This window comes from Pelodiscus sinensis, chromosome 1, assembly GCF_052426305.1.
Source record: "Pelodiscus sinensis isolate ZL-2025 chromosome 1, ASM5242630v1, whole genome shotgun sequence".
Lineage (NCBI taxonomy): Eukaryota > Metazoa > Chordata > Testudines > Trionychidae > Pelodiscus > Pelodiscus sinensis.
Genome location: NC_143052.1, coordinates 113,402,074 through 113,423,217, shown reverse-complemented (window position 1 = coordinate 113,423,217; position 21,144 = coordinate 113,402,074). Strand labels below are relative to the sequence as shown.

Sequence of the window (21,144 nt, the reverse complement as noted above, 5' to 3'; positions counted from 1 at the left end):
TTTATAGATGAGGCAGATCTTGGATTGCACTTAAATTCAAAAAGTGATCTCGTGTTTAAAAAAGGTTGGAGACCACTACTCTGTGCCAATATCAAAATCATTAAGCATGAACAGAACTGGTCCCAAAACAGACCCCTGTGGAATCCCACTTGTTATGCCCTTCCACTGTGACTGAACTGTTAATACTAATAGATCATAATGTAACAGAATGTGCCCCTGCTATGGGGGTTCCAGAGAAAGCACTGTATGAGAGGGACACCCTCAGTCAATATAACTGATTTTCTAGTGTAGGAATGCACTCATGCCAGCCTTAGCACTTTAGGCTTCTGGAACAATTCTCTCTATGAATCTCCTAAGCTGCTCCTCTAAAAGGACTACTAGGACTGAATAGCCTAGGATCTGAGGCTCATGAGCTAGTAAGCTCTGTCACTCAAGTTTGGCTTGGGGTTAGTATAAACCCCAAGTTCACTTACAGGCATTCAGTTGTGAACGAGTGTTCGTAGTTCTACTCAGTACTGCACAATCCCTATGCCTTGGGTTGTTGAAAAAATCCCTCCATTTTTTATTTCTTGCATTTTAGAAGATTAAAGCCCTTTGTGAAATTGGTTGTTGTTCAGGGGAGTCTGACATTGCTGAGTGGAGCATTGTCTCACTATCCTTAAAAAACCTATGAAGGCCAAGGCATTCAAACTATGTGGTATACTTAGCATAGGCCATGTTCTAATTAAACTGCCCCCTTCTTTTGAGAAGGAAAGTTTTAAAAAAATGTATTGCATAGGATAGGAAAAATACAGTAACTAAGTGAAAAGCCACAGTTGTGGGAAAAGCTGCCTAGTACATGGAGTATTCAGAGTAGCCACTGTGCACAAGGTGTAAAATTCCTAGTACAATCTTTACTGTCATATCCATATATGCTGCTCCAATAGTTAATGGTGTAGTGATAGTTGGCTCATGAACACCACCACCTACACTGATTCTATCCCATATTCTGGAACACCTATACCCAAAAGCCTCTATGACAACCCTGTTCTGAGAGGCACTCTCCCCTTTTGGTAAAAAAAGCCACACACCCCCACATGCCTGCTGGAGCAATCCAGCTAGTGAAGCTGGTTAAAGTAGTCTTTAGCTTACTTGTAACTGTTTTCCCAGGCTGCTTCCTGAAAAGCCAAGTGCCATTTTAAGGTACGTGAAATGAAAGAAATATTAACAATTTGTTCCACCAATTTTAGCAATAAACTACTCCCCTTTAAACAGGCAGTGGCTTATCTAGAGCCTTAATGTCTGAAGTTCTAAGTTTGGTTATTGGTATGAAACAAGCCTGGGAAGTGAGATTAAGTGTCCGTCCCACTAACAGCAGTTGCTGCTTCTGAAAAATGAGGATGTCTACAGCAGGACTAGTCTGTGCACAGATCACCTACTATACACCTGGAAGTCACTTAGACATGACACACCACTATTCAAGTGCAGTGACATTTTATTTTGAAGACAGGGTGGCAGTAAGTACAAACTAGTATAAAGATAAGAAATCTACATTCTAGCATCCACAACATGCTAGGTTCTGAAGCCCGAGCAGCATATGTTCTTTTGTCTAAGTTATTCCCATTACTTTGTCAGACCCCTTCCTTCAGATTTAGACATGTGAGCCAAGAGACACAGGAACAGGTAGCCAGCTGAAGTACATTATTCATTACTATCTGGCAGGAGGACTAGTCACCCTGCCAGAAGTTGCAGGCATCCAAGCACAGGGATTCCTGGTGTTAGCCTACTTCGGCAGGACATACAGGGCTAGTGTACATGAAGGCAAAGGAGACTGAATTGGTGGATATGGAGGAACTCTGCCCTCAGGCTTCCAAGCTGAAATGGTTTCCAGCTCAAGGCTCCTTAGACTCAGATGCCACTACAACTTCTGTCTCCTTAGCTTCAGTTTCCTAATTTTGTGGTGCCAGGGACTCTGCAGAGCCCTTCCCCAATGGGGCAAAGGGTCCCACAATCCAAGACAGAGGCGTATCCTGCATCACGTACGCCATCAGCTCATCCACATATTCCTGGGCCTTGGTCACCATCTCCTGGCTCTGGGTCAGGAGGCTGCTGGAGAGATCCTGGAAGGAGCTGGCAGTGGAGAAGGAAGCATGGAGCTCTCCCATGTTGTGGGACATCTGTCGCACCTTGTCCTGAAGGTTGGCGGGGAGACCTTGAATGCTGGATACTAGCACCCAGTAGGCATCCTGCAGCTGCTGGAAAATGCTGCGGGACATGGCCAGAGTCTCAGACTCCACCTGGTGGGGAGACAAGCAGCTGTATGTTATGTTCCTCACACAAAAGGCATCAGACTCACTGCTACCTCCTGCAGTCGGGTTTGCCATGCTACCTCCTGCAGTCGGGTTTGCCATGCCGGTAACCAGCAAGGTCTGATGGAAAGCCCACTAGCTACAGCATGCCTTCTTTGGAGGAAGGGAAGGAGCAATCTGGCTCTATTAGATAAATGAAGGAGCTCGTGGATCACCACTGCAGTCCATAAGCGATGTAACTGAGAGGTATGTCCGGGAAACCCCTTTTCACACAATCCCCAATATTAGGTTGTAGTGAGGTTAAGCTAAGCATGCACATAGGTCACTTAGTTACTAGCTTAGCTAACACCCATCTGCACAGTTTGCTCATATGACAAACTTAAGGATCTCTAAGCAAGTAAGTCTTTGTTATGCTCAGCATTGTCTTGAGAGGCCCTAGAGATCACTCAAGTTTCCTTGGAGAACAGCTGCTCAATAGTCATCAGGACCAGAATACTATCTACTTCTAGTCAGATGGGCAAGCAAGCACCTACCTCTGTGTTCGGCAAGTCTGTGATCGCACTGCCTCTTGCCTGCTTTCTGTTCCAGTTCAGCCACACGTGCTGGAACTTCTCCTGGACATCTTGTAGTGTCACACCTTGCTTGAGGTGTTCAATCTGGAGGAGGAGTTAAGTTACAATAGCACATGTCAGCATTTGTCATTTGCCAGCCCTCAGATGGGTATGCTCAAATGCAGCAAGAAGAGATCTAGTCAGAGCACACAGCCTCATTGAGCCCTGGTCCAGAAGGAGGGAGTTGAAGTCTTCCCTGCCTTAAGGGGAGCATATGAAGAGGGAAGGGAATCAGAGCCCGGCTGCTTTCTGTATTTATCAGAAGGGTTCAGCCTCAAGAAGTTGAGGAGTCCTTACCAGTCCCATGGTTTGTTGAAGCTGGGAAAGCGCCTCACTGATGCTGTGGCTGGTGCGTCTCATCTTGTCCAGGGAATAGCAGTAGGCGCGCTGGCGGAGTTTGGTGGACAGGGAACCTAAACGCACAAAGTAGCCGCGACGCTCTTGTGGTTGTGCCGCAGACACTTCAGCCCCTTCCACAGATTCTGCAAGTTCCGCTAGAGGGAAGGTTGTTCAGATTAGATGTTGGGGGAAGGAGCACAAGTTGCACTATCCTACCCCGAACACTTGGAACCAGAGCTTCCTAGCACCTTTTAAATACCATGGAAGTAGCCTCAGCCTTTAAGAGGAGCAATAATTAACCCCACTAAAATGAGAGTCTTTAAAGTGCTGCATAGTCCTGTAATGTTTCAGCAAGACCAGACTAACACTGCTACATCTCTATTACTAACTCCACTAAAGACCACCAAGCCTGGTTTTGAGCATTTGGATAAGGTCTATTATTCCCCCAACTGTCTCATGCTCATGGTTCCCATCCAGGACCACCTTGTCCCTACTGTTGCTCAAGTCATTTCAACTGGGTACATGCCCACCGACGCAAAGCTGAGGCATGTGCATTACATTATGAAGTTGCTGTAGGACAAGACTGAGACGCCGAGAGGAGGTTGGAGCAGAGGGAGGGTTACCCTGGTTTTTCAAAGAAATTTGCCCCCATCATTCCTGTGCTCTGACCTAGTTCATCCTCAGTCATGGGAAGATAGTGATCCAAGAGCGCTTCAGATTTCTCCAGCATGGCTTCCATCCCACTTATGGCCAGTTGGCCCATTCTCGATTCCCCAATGGTGCTCATGCCCTCTGCCACCACTGATCTGGTGGTCTTCATACCATCCTGCATGGCCTCCTTGGTCATGTCCACCACTCTGGTCATGCTCTCCTTGACATCTGTCAGTGTGTCAGACATGGCCTAGAGGGAAAGATCCAGCAAGGTATGATCAGTAGTTCAGAGCAATAAAAACCCCATATGGATCGAGGGATTGAAGTCCAAGCAGTGGATTACCATCTGCTCAGCTCCAGAAGTCAGACATACAGATACCTGGTAAAATTATGATTATTCATTCAAGTGAATTATGAGACCCCATTACGTGCAGATGTCAAACATGCAGTTTACAGAGTCCATGTTTAAAAAAAGGTAGCTTGGATTTTTTTAAACCTTATCTTGATGATTCACACAGGGAGAGGTGAATCTCCCATGCATCTGTCACATGGTATGGTGGGTGGTGACATGAGGAGACCTTCCCTGCCCAGCCATCTCCACCCTCCATTCCTGGCTTGGCCTCTAGGGACCAACCCATTCCTCTCAAGACATGCTGCTTTGTCTTCAAGCTAGTACACGGTTGGCACAGGGTTATTTGGCCCCTCCTGCCAGGATATCCTTCAGTATTCACTCCAGTGTGACCAGCCGCCACCTTCTAGGGTGGAAAGGGACTGGAGATTCAGCTCCTGAGGAGGAGGGAAGCGATGACCTAGCCTGCATCCTGGCAGAACTCATCCTCTCCCCACCCTCTGCTGTAGCTCAAAGCAGCTTGTCTTCTTGCTTGCACTGTACTGAAGAGTCAGTGGCAGCTACACCAGGTTGCTGCTAGCCTCACCCAGCTGCCTTTCGTCCACAGGCAGGAGGGGGTTAAGCCCTGAGGTGTTGAGCACCAGAGCCAAGAAAGCCCGACTGCAGAGGCTTCAGCAAACCTGGCCAGAGAGGCTCAGCAGTGGCAAGTACCCAGAGGATGCAACAGTCCCACACTCCCTTGGGACAGGACCCAGGGTGAGGGGAGGTGGGTGAAGAGGATGCTGCACCTCATCTAGAGCCCTGTGGCACCTCTGGGGTTGGGTCATGACCAGACTGGAAGTCACTTCCTCCTGCCACTCTACAGCTTGGCTGATGGACAAAAGCTTCCCTATGGGAGTGTAGTGAGAGTGATGCCCACAAGGATTGGCTCCTCCTGGCCAGGACTCTGAACTACAGGGTTTTCCAGGAAGGCCCTGGAACAAGGAAAGAACCTGCCAACCATACTTGCAAGCTGAGCACTCAGACCAGGGGCTGGCTCTCTACCCAGCCTCAGCAGTGGGAAAGAAGGGGCACAACCGGGAGGATAGCAATAAGGGGGGGCATGTAAAGGGCCAACTGTGGAGCAGCAGCACCACACAACTAAGTGCTGCCTGCCCTCTTCCACCAGAGGCTGCTCCTTGCAGTGCTCAGCCAGTAGTCAAATGGGATGGCAGGGCCCTGCCTCTAAGAGATGGCACAGCACGGGCTCGGCTGATGGACAAGCAGCCTGGCTTCACCTGCTACAACTTTGCCCTGCCAACCCTGCATACCACAGAAAGCTACTGGATTCATGCCCTGCCCCCGCCCAGACCTGGCACACAAGCAACTGAGGAATAGGATTTTCTTCCTGGCAGGATCCCACCAGTATTGATGGAGGAAGAGATAGGAAGACCAAAGACAGGACAGTCCCATTTTTAAAAAGGGCATCGGTTCACCCTACATCTTGCTGTCAAGCTCTACACCAGACTAGATACCACCTCATGCTCAAAGTGGTGGCACGGCCTTTTGCTGGAGGAAGCAGAGCAGTATTGCTTGTCTAAGCCCTGGCCATGTCACTGTGTGGGGTGAGTTACCTTCTCAGCCGTCTGTTGAGGGGTTGGTAGATTCTCCTCCACTTTGTCTGGTACTTCAGAAGCCGACTCCATTCCTGTTGCTTCTGTAGGAAGACACACCAAGATGTAGTTTCCTTAATGGTCAGTTTTGCTACTGCAATGCAGGATCTGGCTCACATCTGTCATGTGCTCAGGCAGCAACCGTTAGGGTTGAAGAAGCTGCACATTGACACTTGCAACTAATCTCAGTTTACCAGGGGATTTCCCCATCTCCCCAGTGCAGTGATTGCCTCTCCCTGCCCCAGGCTAAGAGATATCCTTGTGTAAGGATGCTCGTCCTGGACAGTCTCCAAAGCTGTAAGACTGAGTGTAAAGGTCTCACTCCATAGTCAAGCACTATCTTATCTCCAGCTCAGCCCTCTGGCAGGCACCCAGAGGATTACAACACTTCATGGCTCCAAAAGGTTCAATGAAGTGATCTCATGAAGGGAATGAGTAAGGATGGTCATTTGTGTTCCCATTGAACAATTGCTGAACATGAATCTTCACCACCTGGCAGTAGTTTATAATGAGTGGTAGGAACATGCAGCCATATCCACACTTGCTTATAGTATCTCAGGGCTGCTCAATCATTCCTACAGTCACATTAGCCCCACTGCTACTTGCATCTAGTGCTGCCGGTCTATTGATCTTGAGACCCTACGGTCAAGAGATTGTCACACACACACACAAATAGAAATCTCTGCTTCAGACAGTTACAGACTTTACTCACCCTGAGGTTCAAGTGCAGGTGGAGCTGGCTGTTCACTGCTGGCTGCAACACTGGTTAGGGAGGTCACTCCCTTCTCTGCCATGTCACAGAGAGATTTCACATAGGGATGGCTCTCCTTGGTGGAGGTGTAGGCCGTGGCAGCCAAGTCACAGGCAGTGCTAACCACAGGGAGATTGGCCACCCTCTTTAGGACATTCTAGTGAGGCAAGGGAGAGAACAATGAAGTCAGGGAAGCAAGGGCCTGTTCTGGCGCTGACCCATTGCTTGTCGAGTGGTTATACCCTTGAATGTGTTAGCCCCCAAATAAAAGGATTGAGCAGTGAGATGAGAGACCAAGTAACTGCTTATGATTAGGGTGATCCAGTTTCCTCACTAAACAAAAGACACCAAGCCAAACTATGCATGTGGGGAGCCTGCTGTTGTATTTGCATGTTGAGCCAGTGATGCTTAAGAGAAGGTACCTACCTGCTTTTCTTCCACCCCATGCTCTGGTGATTCCACATTTGTCTCTTTTCCATTAGAAGCCATGGTCTAGTCAGATATGCTTGAAAGAAGGCAGAGAGAGGCTTAAGTCACAAGCAATAACTGTTCCTAGAGTTAAAGCACCTTAAAGACAGGAACAGTATTCTGCTCCCAAGACTGAAGAGAAATGACAGTCCCATCATCAGACTAAGAAGGCGCTTAGCTTTACAGGAATACTTGCTCTTTAGTGGGCAGAGACATACACTTTTTTAAAAAGCCACACAGACACACCACATTTCAGTTCCACTAAAGAGAAGGAGAAAGGAAACAAGAGGATTGTCTCATCCCAGTAATTGAAGCTACTTTTATAAGCCCATAGAAGGCACCAGCTATGCCATTACAACAGAAGTTGGCCTTTATCTGCACAAAAGAAAAGAGTCTAATGCAATCCTGTCCCCACAGCAGAGGAGCCACTTAGTTAGCAAGTATTCATTTCCCAGACGCTGCTTCCCAACTCATTCTACTTGCAGCTTTTTAACACTCAACACAGGACACACCACACCTCCAAACATTGCTTAGTGTAAGAAATAGCACCATTCTTACCAAAGAATCAGAAACAAAAGAAAGCTGATTAAAAAACCCTTATTACCCACAAGTCCAACTACATCAAGACTAAGCCTTACACCAGCCCACTAACCTCTCTCGCTGCTCCAAACACTGCCTAACACTTCTCACCATCTGGCAGGATTTTATACACACTTGGTGATGTCCTGGTTTGAGTGCAGGGGGTGAAACACTCAGGACTGACAGTTCAGGGAGCCAGTGAAAAGAAGGCTTCCACTTCTCTGACCAATAAGAGAATGCTAATCCCTTGGGGATGGCAAAGTTTGGCACTGAGTTTTTCACTATAGGTGATTCCAATTAACCCCTCTCGGGCCTTTGCTGCCACCCAGCTGAACTCACTTTGATTCCGCTGTCTGTCTTGAAACAGTTGTTAGTTAGGATGAATAAAATGTTCAAAAGCACCTGTGTGGCTTAAAAAGCTATTGCCTTTCATTGCCATTTCCAGTGGGGAAAGGGAGAGAAAAGGGAAAAATACTGAAACAGAACTTTAATTTTTGTTTTGAAATTTTTTTAAAAAATTAATAAAACTTAAACCCAATAAATATAAATTATCTCTGGGGGTGAAGTTGCAGAGAGCCATGTGCCTGTTTCCTCAGTACATTGGCCATAGTTTCAAAGTAAAAACTGGCAGAGTGTCACTCTAAAGTTTGGTAGTTTTCTCCAGTACTTAGGATACTAGTCTAGGATTTGAGCTGGGTTCAATTCTATCCTCTAGCATAGATCGCCTGTGTGACCTTGGGCAAGTCACTTAACCTCTCACAGATGCCCTCTGTGTAATGGGGAATAACAGGGTTTCCATGCTTCATAGAAGTTTTGGAAGGTGCTCAGATACTCTCCCAATCAAGGTCATAATGCACCTGAGATTAAGGGTGGCAATAATTTTTAATGGGGGGTACTCCAAGAATTTGGTAAGTGATCAAGAGCTGCACTCTTCCATAATATGAAGGGGTACAGGGTCTTGGACAGAGGTTAAGTGCAGAAGGAAGCTTGGGGTAGGATATTGGGGTGCAGGATGGGGTTGTGGGGCCTGAGAGGGAGTTTGGGTAAAGGAGGGGGTTGCGACTTTGAGCAGGGATTGGGGTACAGGAGGGGAAGCAGAGACCAAGAAGGGATTGTGATCTGGGGCAGGGATGTAGGGATTTGGGTTGTGATCTGGGGTAGGGGATTGGGGTGCAGAAGCGGGGCTACAGAGAGGTGGGTTGAGACCCGGGGCAGGGATACAGGAGTGGAAACATAGGTTTGTGAAGAGGGAGGTGTTGTGGTGCCAGGTACAGGCTCTGGGTGGGTTGCACTTGTCTAGGGCTGGCTTTCACCATCAGCCCTGCAGGCCCCTCTGGTAGGCTCCCTGTCTTGCACATTTCTGCATGCCAGTCAAAGCAGCTGGCTACATAAGAATGGCCATACTGGGTTAGACCAAAGGTCCATCTAGCCCAGTATCCTGTCTGCCAACAGTGGCCAGTGCCCCAGAAGGGGTGGACCGAAGACAATGATCAAACGATTTGTCTCCTACCACCCTTCTCCAGCCTCTGACAAACAGAGGCCAGGGCACCATTCCTTACCCCCTAGCTAATAGCCTTTTATGGACCTAACCCTCCATGAATTTATCTAGCTCTTTTTAAACTCTGTTATAGTCCTAGCCTTCACAGCCTCCTCTGGCAAGGAGTTTCACAGGTTGACTGTGCGCTATGTGAAGAAGAACTTTCTTTTATTAGTTTTAAACCTGCTACCCATTAATTTCATTTGGCGTCCTCGAGTTCTTATATTATGGGAAAAAGTAAATAACTTTTCTTTATTCACCTTCTCCACAACACTCCTGATTTTATATACCTTTATTATATCCCCCCTCAGTCTTCTCTTTTCTAAACTGAAAAGTCCCAGTCGCTTTAGCCTCTCCTCATATGAGACCCATTCCAAACCTGTAACCATTTTAGTTGCTCTTTTCTGAACCTTTTCTAATGCCAAAATATCTTTTTTGAGGTGAGGAGACCACATCTGTATGCAGTATTCAAGATGTGGCCATACTATAGTTTTATCCTGGGGCAGTAAGATATTCTTTGTCTTATTTTCTATCTCTTTTTTAATAATTCCTAGCATCCTGTTTGCTTTTTTGACTGCTGCTGCACACTGCGTGGATGTTTTCAGAGAACTGTCCACGATAACTTCAAGATCTCTTTCCTGATTAGTTATAGCTAAATTAGCCCCCATCATATTGTATGTATAGTTGGGGTTATTTTTTCCAATGTGCGTTACTTTACACTTATCCACGTTAAATTTCATTTGCCATTTTCTTGCCCAATCACTAAGTTTGGTGAGATCTTTCTGAAGTTCTTCACAGTCTGCTTTGGTCTTGACTATCTTGAACAGTTTAGTATCGTCTGCAAACTTTGCCACCTCACTGCTCACCCCTTTCTCTAGATTGTTTACGAATAAGTTGAATAGGATTGGTCCTAGGACTGACCCTTGGGGAACACCACTAGTTACCCCTCTCCATTCTTAAAATTTACCATTTATTCCTACTCTTCCTTTCCTGTCTTTTAAACCATTCTCTATCCATGAAAGGACCTTCCCTCTTATCCCATGACAACCTAATTTACACAAGAGCCTTTGGTGAGGGACCTTGTCAAAGGCTTTCTGGAAATCTAAGTATACTATATCTACAAGGGATCCTCCTTGTCCATGTTTGTTAACCCCTTCAGAGAACTCTATTAGATTAGTAAGACAGGATTTCCCTTTACAGAAACCATGCTGACTTTCCCCCAACAAATTATGTTCTTCTACATGTCTGACAATTTTATTCTTTGTTTCAACTAATTTGCCCAGTACTAATGTTAGATTTACCGGTCTGTAATTGCCAGGGTTGCCTCTAGAGTCCTTTTTAAATATTGGCATTATGTTAGCTGTCTTCCAGTCCTTGGATGCTGATTTAAAGAATAGGTTACAAACCAGAGTCAACAGTTCCGCAATTTCACATTCGAGTTCTTTCAGAACCCTTGGGTGAATGCCATCTGGTCCTGGTGATTTGTTACTGTTAAGTTTTTCTGTTTGTTCCAAAATCTCCTCTAATGACACTTCAATCTCATAGACTTTAAGGTCAGAAGGGACCATTATGATCATCTAGTCTGACCCCCTGCACAGTGCAGGCCACAAAATCTCACCCACCCCTCCTAGAATAATCCTCTCACCTATATCTCAGATATTGAAGCCTTCAAATACTTTGAAGACCCCAAGATGCAGAGAATCCTCCAGCTGTGATCTGTACCCCATGCTACAGAGGAAGGCGAAAATCCTCCTGGGCCTCTGCCAATCTACCCTGGAGGAAAATTCCTTCCCGACCCCAAATATGGCGATCAGCTAAACCCTGAGCATGTGGGCAAGACTCATCAGCCAGACACCCAGAAAGTTCTCTATAGTAACTCCTGTCATCCCTCCATTGACCTATTTCCCACTGATAATGAATGGTCAATTAGTTACCAAGATCATGTTCTCTCATCAAACCATCCCCTTCATAAACCCATCTAGTTAAATCTTGAAACCAGATAGATCTTTTGCCCCCACTACTTCCCTTGGAAGGCCGTTCCAGAACCTCACTCCTCTAATGGTTAGAAAATCTGGGACAGTTCCTCAGATTTGTCACCCACAAAGGATGGTGCAAGTTTGGGAATCTCCCTAACATCCTCAGCCATGAAGACTGAAGCAAAGGAATCATTTAGTCTCTCCGCAACGGCTGTATCGTCCTTGCTACGGCAGTCATGTGCATCTATGAGCACTGCAGACGGGAGCTCGCATACTGCTCCCACCCTCAGCGCAATCTTGTAGTTCACATTGGCCAGAAACCTTCTCCTCCCCCTCTTGTACCCCAGCTCTGAGTGGCATGCAGGGGCAGGGAAAGCAGGGTAATACCTTAGGTTCCTGCCAACATGCTGAACCAGATCTGGCAGTTTGGCAGGCAAGATTTGACCCACAGGCCACATTTTGCCCACCTCTGCGTTGGATAGATAGTGAAGCATTTTATTGGGGAACAACAGTAGGGTAGAACAACTTTCCCTTTCTCTTCTCTCAGCCCCCATTCAGAAAAACAGTACACGTTTCATGAAAAGGGATGGGTGAGAGAAAAGAGTATTTCTCCCTCTGTCACCCCTTCATTGTTCTTCCTCAGGCTTGAATAGGGACAAAAACTGGTGGCTCTGTCCCAGCCCTGCCCATGATCCAAGCCCTGCCTGTGTGAGGTGTTACTCAGAGTGGACTGTGCAGGTGTTCATCACAGAAGCACACTTGCTCTGCTGGGGTCTTTGGCCTTGGGCCCCTCTCAGAAAGGTTCAGACACACCCTGGGCATGAGCAGAGTGAGATGGAGGCACAAGAGCCGCTGCCTGGAGCCCAGTCATGTGATTAAGTCAATCTCAGCTGCCATTTAAAAACAAATGTTTGCATCTCATGTGGCTACAAAGAAAAGCTCGAGACTATCCATGGACTAGAATCGTGATGACTTTCTAATTACACACTCTAACACCTTTGCCACACTCCTTCCCTGAGGCCCTGTGTGCGCCCCTTCTCCACGGCCTTGAACCCTGCTAACTCCCACCTCCCTTCATTTGATGCTCTCCCCCACCTTCACGAGGCTGGGGGAGTGGTCTGGGGTTGTGGGTTAATGGTGCAAGAAAGGGCTCTGGGTGGTGAGGGCTCCATCTGAGGCCAGAAGTGAGGGATCCAGTGAGCAGGAAGGGGCTTCAGGCTGAGGTACAGAGTTGGAATGTGTGGGGGCAGTGGGAAGGAAGGGTATTAGGGCTCCAAGTTACAGCCAGGGATAAGGGGTGTGTGGAGTTGACTCAGGGCTATGACAGGGGAGTATGGGGGGGGGGGAATGTTTCAGTGCACAAGTGGATGCCAGGCTGGGGCCATAGGATCTAGCTAGAGATGTAAATACCTTTTTTTTTTTTAAAAAGGTTAACTTGTTAAAATGATAAATTATAATTGTATCATCTGGGGTCTATCTAACCTGCAGCAGGGGAGGGGCTTCTCCAGCCTCTATGGGTACAGTAAGGTTGCTCCAGGTTCCCCTACATTAGGGACTCTTCTCTAGCCAATCAGGGGCCCCTTGCACAGTGGGGCCCACTCTGGCCGGCTGGGGTCTGACTGAACTGCAGCAGGAGGTGGATGGCTAGTGGGTAGCCTTGCATAGCCCTAGTGACACTTACCACGGCTCCCAGCTAGCCCTGGCAGCAGCTTCCTAGGCACAAATAGGCTGTGTACCAGCCTTATGGTTGCAGACAGCCCCTGCAGCTCCCACTGGTTGTAGTTCCTGGGAAAGGCTAAGCACTTCAAGCCCCACTAAGCCTAGAGGCTGTAGGACCCTATTGTACCTATACCAGGTGAGGAGGCCCTTGCCAGTATAGCTTCTTTCAGTTAGGGAAAGGTGCAAGTTGCAGCAGAAATGTGTGCCATGGTAACTCCTTTCTATTGCAAGGAATGCATTCATGCTGGCCTTAGAATTTAAGAGTTCCTGAAGGAGTTTCCTCTATGGAAGGAATGGGATAGGAGAATGTAAAGCAAATGCAGGACTAGGAATAAAAATAGGGCCTAACACATGGGCTAAATAAAAGCCATCACTCTAGCACCCTCAGATATGATGAGGGCCCCCCCATACACAGCCCAGGGAAGAACTACAATTCAAGCTAAGTTCCTTGACAGCCAGTTTGAGGAATGTCCAAGAATTGCTCTATTCAGCACTAATACCTCTGTTTTAATCAGAGTTAAAAAACCTTTTGCACTTAAGTGCTATTAACTATTGCAGTGGAGGTTTTAGTGGAGTGGAGGACTGTGCAAGTGCCCTAAGCAAGTGCTAGGGCCAAGCTGTTTTTGAAAGTGTGGTACCTGTCATGTGAGTCTTAAAATGGTTTAATCACATGCACCAACAGAAGTGGAGTTTCATATTCTGTGACACCTACATCTCACAGCCCCTCTAATATTAAGCCTGTTTTAGGCAAAACAATCTGCTCCCTCCCTGTCACCCAGCACCGAGCAACTCAGGTAGCATCAAGCCAGCCTTTGCTAGAATGATAGTAGGAATTTTAACCAGCTTCATTGTTAGCAACTTGTGGAAGAGTAGCCAGAAGTGAACTTGACCACCACAGCAATGTGTATATGAAAGAGGAATTACTATCCCAGTAATTCTTCTATTCTAAGACTGAGAAACCAATATTTAGAAGCTAGTTGACCTAGAACTATTGAACCCATTCTAGGGCCTTAATATCTGTAAGTAAAGATAAGCCCATGATGTTAATGAGGTAGTCACTCAGTACCAGTGACTGCTGTGAGCCTGAGAAATAAAGCTGTATGTTGCTGGACTAGTTGCCAGCACATAGGTCACCTACTAAAAGAACACTAGAGTATGCTATTCAAATGCAGTGACATTTTATTTTGAAGGGTCATGTCAAGAACAAACATGTAGCATTAGAAGTATAGTTCATTCACCTGAACAATCTACAGCCTGACAGTTAAACAATCCTTCCCTCAGATTTAAACATCGGGGACACAAGGCCAGGAGACAGCTGAAGTACATTAGCCATATCCCTTCCTAGGGAGGGTGAGGATTAGTACCTCCAGAAATCTAGGTAGAGGTTATAGTAGCCATCCTGCAGAAGAAGTAGACTGGTGCACACAAAGCCAAAGGAGTCGGAAGCATGAGTCCACAAATTCATGGTGAAAGTTGAAATTGTGTTTTTCCAGGTCACAGGTCTTCCTTATCAGTTTTGGATGCTGCTACAATTTCCACTTCCTTAGCTTTAGCTTCAGTTTCTTGGATTTGGGGTTCCAGGGAATCAGAGCCCTTCCTCAATGGAACAAAGGGTCCCACAATCCAAGACAGAGGTGTATTCTGCATCACATATGCCATCAACTCATCCACATATTCCTGAGCCTTGGTCACCATCTCCTGGCTTTGGGTCAGGAGGCTGCTGGAGAGATCCTGGAAGGAACGGGCAGTGGAGAAAGAAGCATGCAGCTCTCCCACATTGCGAGACACCTGTTGCACCTTGTCCTGGAAGTTGGCAGGGAGCCCTTGAATGCTCAATACTAGCACCCGGCAGGCATCCTGCAGTTGCTGGAGAATGCTGCGGGACATGGCCAGAGTCTCAGACTCCATCTGGTGGGGAGACAGAAGACAATATAGATGTTCCCCACATAAAAGGCATCAGATTTGCTGCTACCTCCAGAGGTTTTGGAATACTAGAAGTTGTGCTAGGAGTTGCAGCCAGTCAAGGGAGATCTTTGATAGAAAGACCACAGGCTGTAATTGAGCAGCCTTTCACGGATTAAGGGACAGGCACTTAAAGGTTCCTTTATCTAAAGGAGCCAATGTTGTCAGACTGCTGCTTGCCCTGCAGCCCCATGCAGAAATGCTACTGCAGGGCTCTGTTTTAAAACTGGAGATGCCCTGCCCCCCAGCACATTCCTGTTGGCCAGTTTGGCAGAAACCAGCCAATGGCAGCTACTTGAAGCAACAGGCAGCCAAGAACCATGCCTCAGTTATTCATGAAGCATGTGGCCAGGCAGGAAGTCACTTTAAGTTCTGCAGGCAGGCTAGTTTGGCAGCTGACCAGTAAGTCTCTTGGCCACAGCCTCTCTTGCCTCAAGTCTACACCCCCCCCCCAGTCAACATCCATACCTTCTGCCCCCCCTTTACACCTATATACCTCCCAGATCTGGCACCCCAGTCTCCTGCCCCAGATCACAATCCCCATCTATCCTAGGTCATGTCCCAAACCCCTGCACTAGGTCAAAACTACCTGCTTCATCCCAACTCCTTCCTGCACCCTAGTCCCTTACCCCAAACCCCCTTCTGCACCCAACCTCCATTCCAGACCCTGAATCTCCTCCATTAATATAATTGAGTGCAGCCCTTTACCACTTTCTAAAGTCTTGGAGTGGACCGGTTAAATTATTGCCCACCCCTGTGTTAGAGGCACTATAGTTAGGTCAGAACAGAGCTTTGTATGAATGCTAGTTTCCTTGATTGCAGACTCATGGCCTCCAGTATGTGTTTGTAGACTGTGCTGAGGTTAACTGAAGTGTGAGGAAGCAAACTGACTGAACTGCTTGGGCATAGCATTTCAATCTAAACAAGAAATACTTTCATTATTCTCAGGTCAACAGGATTGAGGAGCTTTAAGATCAAAGTTCCTTTGGATAACTGATCAACTACCCTCCAAGGCCCAGATTACTGACCCGATAGGCAAGTCACGTACATACCTCTGGGTTGGCCAAGTCTCTGATCTCACTGCCTTTTGGCTGCTTCCAGTTGAGCCACATGTGCTGGAACTTCTCCTGGACATCCTGTAGTGTCACACCTTGCTTGGAATGTTCAATCTAGACAGGGGTTAAGTATAGTCAAATACCACATCAGCATTTGCCATGATCAGTTACTCTGCATGCTCTAAACAGCAAGTTTCAGCCCTCAAAATGGGTATGCTCAATGCAGCATGAGTACATCTAGTTACATAGTTCACATAGCCTGACAGTCATCTAAGCCTCATTCTCCTATATAGAGCAGTGTAGAATGATTCCCTCTTCCCCCTTCAGGACAGACTCAAAGCTACCAGCTACTTTCTGTATTTGCCCAGGTGCCCAAGGCAGACAGATACTAGGAGTCCAGCTACAAGAGGTTCTTACCAGTCCCATGGTTTGTTGAAGCTGGGAAAGCGCCTCACTGATGCTGTGGCTGGTGCGTCTCATCTTGTCCAGGGAATAGCAGTAGGCGCGCTGGCGGAGTTTGGTGGACAGGGAACCTAAACGCACAAAGTAGCTGCGATGCTCTTGTGGTTGTGCCGCAGACACTTCAGCCCCTTCCACAGGTTCTGCAAGTTCCGCTAGAGGGAACAAAGGGAAGGTTGATCACCCTGATTAGAGGTTCGGGGAGGAGAAGGAAGGAACACTAGTGATACTGGAAATTCGGCCCAATCTACTCCAAACTGGCACAAGGGAGTTTTAGCACCTATTAAGAACTATGGAAGTAACATCAGCTTTTCAAAAAGCTGCAGCTGACCCTACTAGATATGACCAAACCTGTTTTTTGCATCCTTGGATAAAGACTATTCATTGAAGTCAGTTTCATGCCCATAGGTCCTTCCAGTACCACCCTATCCCCATTTGTTACTCGAGTCATTTTAAGTGGGCACATGCCCACCAACTCAAAGCTGAGGCATGAGGGTTAAGATATGACAGTGCTGTAGGATCAGCCTGCATTAGGCAAGAGCAACAAGACCAAGGAGAAGAATACAGTTCAGTTTGACCGAGAGGGAGGGTTCCCCTGGTTCCCCCCCCAAAGAAATTTGCCCCATCATCTGTGCTGACCTAGTTCATCCTCAGTCATGGGAAGATAGTGATCCAAGAGCGCTTCAGATTTCTCCAGCACTGCTTCCATCCCACTTATGGCAAGCTGGCCCATTCGTGAGTCTGCAATGGTGCTCATGCCCTCTGCTACCACAGATCTAGTTGTTTTCATGCCATCCTGCATGGCCTCCTTGGTCAGGTCTACCACTCTGATCATGCTCTCCTTGACATCTGTCAGTCTGGATGATACCATCTCCTGTGCATCAGACATGGCCTGGAGAGAAGGACCCATCAAGACATTACTGGCTAGGAATTAATAGAAATAGAGCAGAGTAACCCAGAATTGAACTCAAGGCAGGATGACCACCTGCCTAGTCAATCTTCAGCAGAACTGTATCTCCTCTCAAGCCCTAGGCCAGACTACTGCTCAAACACTAGCTGTTCATTTTAAGCATGGAGAAATAAGCCTATTGTTTTTCTAAATCCTGGCTATGTCACTGTGTAGCATGGTACCTTCTCAGCTGTCTGTTGAATGGTTGGTAGATTCTCCTCCACTTTCTCTGGCTCTTCAGAGGCAACAGGAACAGAGTCTGCTTCTGTCAAGAGAGACAACATAATTTCCTTTAATTCTTCAGTCTTGCTTTTGCAATATCCAGAGACCCTGACTCAGATCTGTAACAAAGCAGACACCCATGTGTTCAGGCAGCAATTGTTTGGGTAGCAGGCACTGCACACTGATACTTGCATTCAATCTAGGGCGGGGGAGGGGAGAGAAGAGGGAAGAATCTTATTTTCCCTGCCTTTCCCCATATAAGCTCTTCCATGCTAGGAGTTGACTTTCTAGACAGGGATCCCTGACAGCTAGCCCCAGTAGTTCCCTCCCAGTCAGTTACTGAAGCATGATGGTTATGGCTACCATGTGAAAGCCTTTTCCCCTCTCTATACTTACTGCAGGATTCATTCTTACCAAAAGATTCTAGGCATTACTTGTCAAGCTTCCTCATCAAGAGGGAGGTTTGTATGTTCTGGATGTAGTAGTCCTAGAGTCTCACAACTTGGAAGCTTTTTTGATCATATCACCATTTCAGCCCTGATGGGCATCAAGAGGTTTTCACAACATCTTGGTGCCAAGAAGTTCAATGAACTGGTGTCAATGAAAACAAGAATGGCCACTGCTCATCACATCAGGCAATAGCCCAATGAGAAGCTAACTAGCTATTTTAACTCAATTACCAGTGTTGTATCTCTGGACTAACACAGCTGCTACAGAGTCAGTGAGGTATTGAACCAACTTCTGCTGATGAAGCTAGCTGGAGCAGCTCATTGTTGAGAGCACTCACTCTGCAGTTAGACCCCTCTGCAAGGAGGGTGTTCCTGAAATGGAAATATCTAAGCACTACACTTTCCTTCATGGTAGCCAGAAGGTAAAGATAGGGTTCAGCAGCAGCAATTCATGTAAGTAAACCCCATCATCTGCTAGGCAGTGTTTGTAGCAATGATACAGCAGCCAATGGATACAGTCACACATACTGTAGCCTCTCTAGCACTTTACAGCTAGAGATTAAGACTCCACTGTTAAGCAATTGCGTGTCACACATAGAAAGCTCTGCATATACACTTTACTCACCCTGAGGTTCAAGTGTAGGTGGAACTGGCTGTTCAGTGCTGGCTGCAACACTGGTTAGGGAGGTCACTCCCTTCTCTGCCATGTCACAGAGAGACTTCACATAGGGATGGCTCTCCTTGGTGGAGGTGTAGGCTGTGGCAGCCAGGTCACAGGCAGTGCTGACCACAGGGAGACTGGCCACCCTCTTCAGGACATTCTAGTGAGGCAAGGGAGAGAACAATCAAGTCAGGGAAGCAATGGCCTGTCTGGAGCAGACCCATTGGTTTGTGAAGGGGTTATACCCTTGCATGTGGTAGCCACCATTAAAGGCTTGCAAGTTGTATGCAAGGCCTCCTAGCTCATCAGAAGCAGCTGCTAGGCTGAAATTAGAGTGATGCAAGTCTTAGAATGGTCACTAAAGCACAGAGCGGGTGCCATCAGAAAACCACCATGTATTTACATGTTTTACCAGCAGTGATCAACAAGCAAGTACCTACCTGTTGCTCCTCCTCCCCATGCTCTGGGGATGGGATATCTATGTCTCTTCCATTAGCAGCCATGGCCTAGTCAGATATAGCTGAAGGAAGGCAAAAGGAGAGGCTTGAGTTGCAAGTGGTAACTGTTCCTAAGAAAGTTACAGCCCCTCAAGTGAGAGGGGAGTTCTAGTCCTAGACTAGAAAGAAATGAGTAGCCTGTTGTGGGACTACAAGGAGTCTTTGCTCTTTAGTGACTAGAATCCATTTCTACTGCTTTTTTTTTTTTTTTAAAAAAAGCAAACATTGCAGTTCTACTACAGCTTGAATCACAGAACACTAGAATAGGAAGAGTTCTAGTTTGTAAGCCCATTGGAGACAACATCTAGGTAGTTAGGAAGCCAAAAAGCCATTTAGTAGTAAAATTAGACTAAAGAATGCAATCCTGTCTCTCACCACTCAAGGGGCTTAAGGTTAGCAAACACTGAAGTCCCCAGAGTCTACCTTTCAACCCATGTCCTACTCTCAGCTTCTAAACACAATACAACACAATCACATTCCAACCATTTCATAACTGCAAAACCAAGAATAAAGAAAGATAGTAGCAAAAACAGCCTTAAAAACCTTATTCTCACTGCCTTTTCTCAGAACTCCAGACACAACCTTACTCCTCATAGCCTCTGGCAAGATTTTATACACACCTGGTGATGTCATTGTTTGGGGGTGGATGGTGAAATACTCAGGACTGACAGTTCAGGGAGCCAGTGAAAAGAAGGCCTCCATTTCCCTGACCAATAAGAGAATGGAAATCCTTTGGGGACTGCAAAGCTTAGGAGTGAGTTCTTCATCATAGGTGATTCCAATTAAACCACTTTGGTTGTTTATTGTCATCAAGCTGAACTCACTTTGATTCCACTGTCTGCCTTGCAATAGACCTTCCCATGATTTCAAATAGGCCTTGCAATAGTTGTTAGATAGGATAAATCAAATCTTCAGATGCACCTATGTGACTTAAAAAGCCATTGACTTTCATTGACATTTTCAATGGGAAAAGGGAAACAAAGGAAGGAAATTGAAACAGAATTTCTACTTTTGTTTTGGAAAAACTAAAAAATTGAAAAAATTAAACCCAACCAAATATAAGCCATGTCTAGAGGTACGGTTGCAGAGAGCAATGTGCCTGTTTCATCATTGGCCACAGTTTCAAAATAAAAACTGGCACACTGTACCACAGCGTGGCACTCAAAGATTGGTAATTTTCTCCGGTGCTTAGAATACTTGCCTAGGATTTGACCTGGGTTCAAGTCTGTGCTCCACCAAAGACCTCCTGTGTGACCTTGGGCAAGTCACTTAACCTCTTAGTGCCTCAATTCCCCAGTGTGCATAGGCAATAATAGGGCTTCCGAGCTTGATAGAAGTTTTGTGAAGTACTTGGATACTTTGGCAATCAGAGCCATGTAAATACCTTAGATACTGTACTATTTCGTCAGGGAACTGGGGCACTGTCATGGTTAGTGCAACTGGAATAGCTTTCCCCTCTCTTCTTTGAGCCCCCATTTTTTAAAAAATGGGACATATTCCCTTAAAGGGGTGAGTGGAAGAAAAGAGAGTTTATCCTTCTATTGCCCCTATAGAATCACAGAATCATAGAATGCAAGAACTGGAAGGGACCTCGAGAGATCATCAAGTCCAGTCTCCTGCCCTCACAGCAGGACCAAGCACCATCCAGATGATCCATGATATATTTCTATCCTGCCTGCTCTTAAATATGCCCAATGATGGAAATTCCACAACCTCCCTGGGCAATTTATTCCAGGGTTTAACCACTTTGACAGTTAGGAAGTTTTTCCTAATGTCCAACCTAAACCTCCCTTGCTGCAATTTAAGCCCATTGCTTCTCATCCTAACCTCAGAGGCCAAGGAGAACAATTTTTCTCACTTCCTTCCCTTTTAGATACTTGAAAACAACTATCATGTCTCCCCTCAGTCTTTTCTTTTCTAATAAAACAAGCCCGATTCTTTCAGTCTTCCCTCATAAGTCATGTTTTCTA

At 46.5% G+C, this 21,144-nt stretch overlaps 2 protein-coding genes across 2 annotated transcripts in view; both read right to left on the bottom strand.

The window, feature by feature from the left end:
• Positions 1-1,456: 1,456 nt before the first annotated feature.
• Positions 1,457-7,798, bottom strand: LOC102452781 (perilipin-3-like). Its single transcript, XM_075897406.2, has 8 exons — positions 7,762-7,798; positions 7,068-7,146; positions 6,603-6,798; positions 5,852-5,934; positions 3,908-4,139; positions 3,197-3,393; positions 2,822-2,944; positions 1,457-2,276 (listed from the first exon to the last, which is right to left on the bottom strand). Exons 2-8 carry the CDS (start codon positions 7,128-7,130, stop codon positions 1,929-1,931), a joined length of 1,242 nt encoding a protein of 413 aa, XP_075753521.2. The 5' UTR covers positions 7,131-7,146; positions 7,762-7,798; the 3' UTR covers positions 1,457-1,928.
• Positions 7,799-14,081: 6,283 nt separating this feature from the next.
• LOC102452524 (perilipin-3-like) overlaps positions 14,082-21,144 on the bottom strand; it is a 34,439-nt gene continuing 27,376 nt past the window's right edge. Inside the window, exons 7-12 of the mRNA XM_075897358.2 lie at positions 18,642-18,837; positions 17,528-17,610; positions 17,036-17,288; positions 16,355-16,551; positions 15,935-16,051; positions 14,082-14,828 (exon numbers count right to left, since the gene is read on the bottom strand). Of these exons, the coding sequence (XP_075753473.2) occupies positions 14,415-14,828; positions 15,935-16,051; positions 16,355-16,551; positions 17,036-17,288; positions 17,528-17,610; positions 18,642-18,837 (1,260 nt within the window). The 3' untranslated portion in view covers positions 14,082-14,414. The remainder of the gene's footprint in view (positions 14,829-15,934; positions 16,052-16,354; positions 16,552-17,035; positions 17,289-17,527; positions 17,611-18,641; positions 18,838-21,144) is intronic.

What these genes read in the sequence shown, in the direction of transcription:
- LOC102452781 (XM_075897406.2), bottom strand. Translation starts at nt 7,130, where the DNA reads ATGGCTTCTAATGGAAAAGAGACAAATGTGGAATCACCAGAGCATGGG. An exon ending in ATGGGGTGGAAGAAAAGCAG is followed by an intron (nt 6,799 to 7,067) that starts GTAGGTACCTTC and finishes TTGCCTCACTAG; the next exon opens with AATGTCCTAAAGAGGGTGGC. An exon ending in CTCAACAGACGGCTGAGAAG is followed by an intron (nt 4,140 to 5,851) that starts GTAACTCACCCC and finishes CTTTCCCTCTAG; the next exon opens with GCCATGTCTGACACACTGAC.